The sequence below is a fragment of the Plasmodium reichenowi genome, chromosome 14 (genome assembly GCF_001601855.1).
Source record: "Plasmodium reichenowi strain SY57 chromosome 14, whole genome shotgun sequence".
Lineage (NCBI taxonomy): Eukaryota > Apicomplexa > Aconoidasida > Haemosporida > Plasmodiidae > Plasmodium > Plasmodium reichenowi.
The window spans coordinates 3,077,575-3,080,661 of NC_033659.1; the positions used below are offsets into that span (position 1 = coordinate 3,077,575).

The following is a 3,087-nucleotide window of genomic DNA, read 5'->3' on the forward strand; positions in this document are numbered from 1 at the left end:
ATTAAAAATTTAAGAATTTTTAAAAAATATGCTTTTTTTTTTTTTTTTTTTTTTTTTTTTATTATATATAAATATATATATAATAATATATATAACATATATCCTGAAAAAGAAAAATAAAATAAGATAATAAATATTATATATTTAGTTATTATATTATAACAACAAAATATTTAGTTATATAAGAAATTTTTATCAAAATGATTTAAAAAAAAAAAAAGAAAAAAAAAAGTAGTGATTTTTGTATTATTTTTTTTTATGTAAATATTTATAGAATATATCTATAAAACCTTACAACAATAAAAAAAATTTTATAATACTTATAAAAACATAATATTTTTAATTATATATACATAATATAATATATATATACATATATTATTTTTATTAGTATTAGATATATATGTTAATTTATAAAAAATGACAGGCTTTTACTGTTTGTAGGTTTATAATTAAAATTTCATTAATAGGAATATATATATATAATTTATAAATATGTTAATATTAAAATTATTTGATATTCATAATAATATTTATTCCATATAAATATATTTATTTATATTTCATTTATTATATATATTTTTGTGTTATAAGTGTTATGACTATTTTTTTATTTATACATACTAGTTTCTTTATATATATACATATAAATATATATATATATATATATATATATATATATATATATATATAATTTAATATATAATTTTTTATATAAATTATATAATTAATAGTAAAAATTATATATACAATGTGGAATAATTGGTAAATTTTGAATTTTTTGATAAAAGTTGTAATAAAAATGAAAATAAATTTATAACATTTTAATATTTTAGTAATATTATTATAATGATTATAAATAAATAAATAAATAAATAGATATATATATATATATATATATATATATGTATGTATTTATTTATTTAATATAATTATTTTATGGAAAAAGGATAAGAAAAAAATGTTTTAATTTTTTTTTTTTTTTTCCTTTTCTCCCGCCCTTATTTTATAATAATTAAAAATATGATTCCTCATAGGAAATGGTATTCTATTTTATGTGTGGAATATTTCATATATAGTAATTCAAATTTAAAAAAAAATAACTGCATTTACTCATTGAATAGTGAAAAAAATGCGAAAAAAGATAAAAATGAAAAAGGAAAATGGAGACCAAAAGAATTATATTGTAACTTACTCTTATTAATATTTGTAATACTTACTATTGGCTGCACATATGTAAAAATAGAGGTAAGAAAGAAGTTAAAGGATTATCAATATGTTTATACACGCATGTGTATGTATTGAATGTTACCAACACATAAATAAATAAATAAATAAAAATATATATATATATATTTATATTTATGTTTATATTTATGTTTATATTTATGTTTATATTTATGTTTATATTTATGTTTATATTTATGTATATATTTATGTTTATATTTATGTTTATATTTATTTATTATTTTTTTATTTGTTGTTTCAGAATTTGAGCAGCCTTAGTAAAGGGTCCATTTTACAGGACATTATTTTTTCAAGATATTCGAGGGGTCTTTGCGAAATTGAGTCTGTGAATAATGTATCAAATAAAAGTGTATTTACACGTATCTTTAATAGGATAAGAGGTGAAGAAAAAAAGAGAAATTGTGAAGAACCTGATAAGAATATAATGGACTATCTACTTAAAAACGATTTGAATCTTAAAGATAAAAAACAGAAAAGTACGAATAGAAGTACTATCGATATTCCAACTCTAGATACAGAAGAAAATGGATCACCTCTTATTGATATCACAGATATACCTTTTATAGAAAGTAGTAAAAAAAGTAATGAAGAAGAACTTGAAGAAACCCTTGATGAAAAGATATTGAAATGTAGAAGTAGATTAGCAAAAGAATCGGTTTCTAAAACTGTATATAATTGGACGTTAGGTAAAAAGGCTTTAAGTAAAATGTTACATTATGATGCAGATAATTTTTCCATAAATGGTGTGAAATATCCAGATTGGAAATTAAAACCTATACCAACAATTGGTTACAATAAAAAGAGTGGAAGAGTTCAAGAAATGTATACAACAGTTATTAAAGGAAATCCAGATGAAAATACAGAAGATGTAAAATTATTTATTAAAAAGATACCTATAGAAATATGGGTAAAACAATTTGAAAAAATGGCTAGATATCGAGGGGAATATTTAGTAAATGCTGAAAATTTTGTAATGGAAGCTGTCGCTTCTGCATTTTTAACGGAATATCATCCAGGAATAACACCAAAATTATATAAAATATTATATGATCCGATTTGCGAAAATAAAAAGAATTTACATAAAATATCTTTTAATGATTTAGGTGCATTTAATTATATTTTGCGTAGTAGATTAAAAAGTAACATTGAAGGAAATATTGTAATAATTTCTGAATTATATGGTCAAGATATATTTAATTATATTGATAAAAAACGACAAGATATTGGTATGGATGATGATGATGATGATTTAGTTTTAACTATTGAAGAAAAAAAGAGTATTCTTTATAAAGCTTTAAATTTATATAGAAGATTACATGAAGCAGGTTTAACACATCTAGATTTATCAGCAGAAAATGTTTTAATCGATGAGAATAATGAGGTACATTTATGTGATTTAGGTAAAAGTACACCTGTGTATACTACTAGCTTAAGACATTTAGATGACAGTTTAGATTTATCAATTTTTGAATCTTGCGTACCATGTGTAGGCAAAGAAGCTTATATGCCTCCTGAGTGTATGAAGTTATATAAAGAATATCGTAAAATGAAGGTAAGTAGTCCCTTTGAGTATGCTAATTCTGTAAGGGATAGAAGAGAAAGAAAAAAATGGTATTTTGATGTTTTAACAGCTGAAAAATATATGCTTGGAATTTTCTTTATTTGGATCTGGAATGAAGGCCATTTATGGGATTGTTCAGATCCATCAAAAGATGAAATTTTTAATGAAATAAATGAATGTGAAATGGACTTGGATAAGTGCGATTTAACTGACAATTGGCCTGAAGAGTTGAAAGCGATGATTAAGGTAAATGGATTTGATTATATATATATATATAT

The 3,087-nt window shown here is 20.5% G+C and overlaps 1 protein-coding gene across 1 annotated transcript in view; it reads left to right on the top strand.

Moving 5' to 3' along the window:
- Positions 1-1,023: 1,023 nt before the first annotated feature.
- PRSY57_1475400 (serine/threonine protein kinase, FIKK family) overlaps positions 1,024-3,087 on the top strand; it is a gene marked incomplete at both ends in the record, with an annotated part of 2,346 nt that continues 282 nt past the window's right edge. Inside the window, 2 exons of the mRNA XM_020115387.1 lie at positions 1,024-1,248; positions 1,490-3,055. Coding sequence (XP_019970044.1) covers positions 1,024-1,248; positions 1,490-3,055 — 1,791 coding nt within the window. Of the gene's footprint in view, positions 1,249-1,489 lie in introns of the transcript that reaches the window.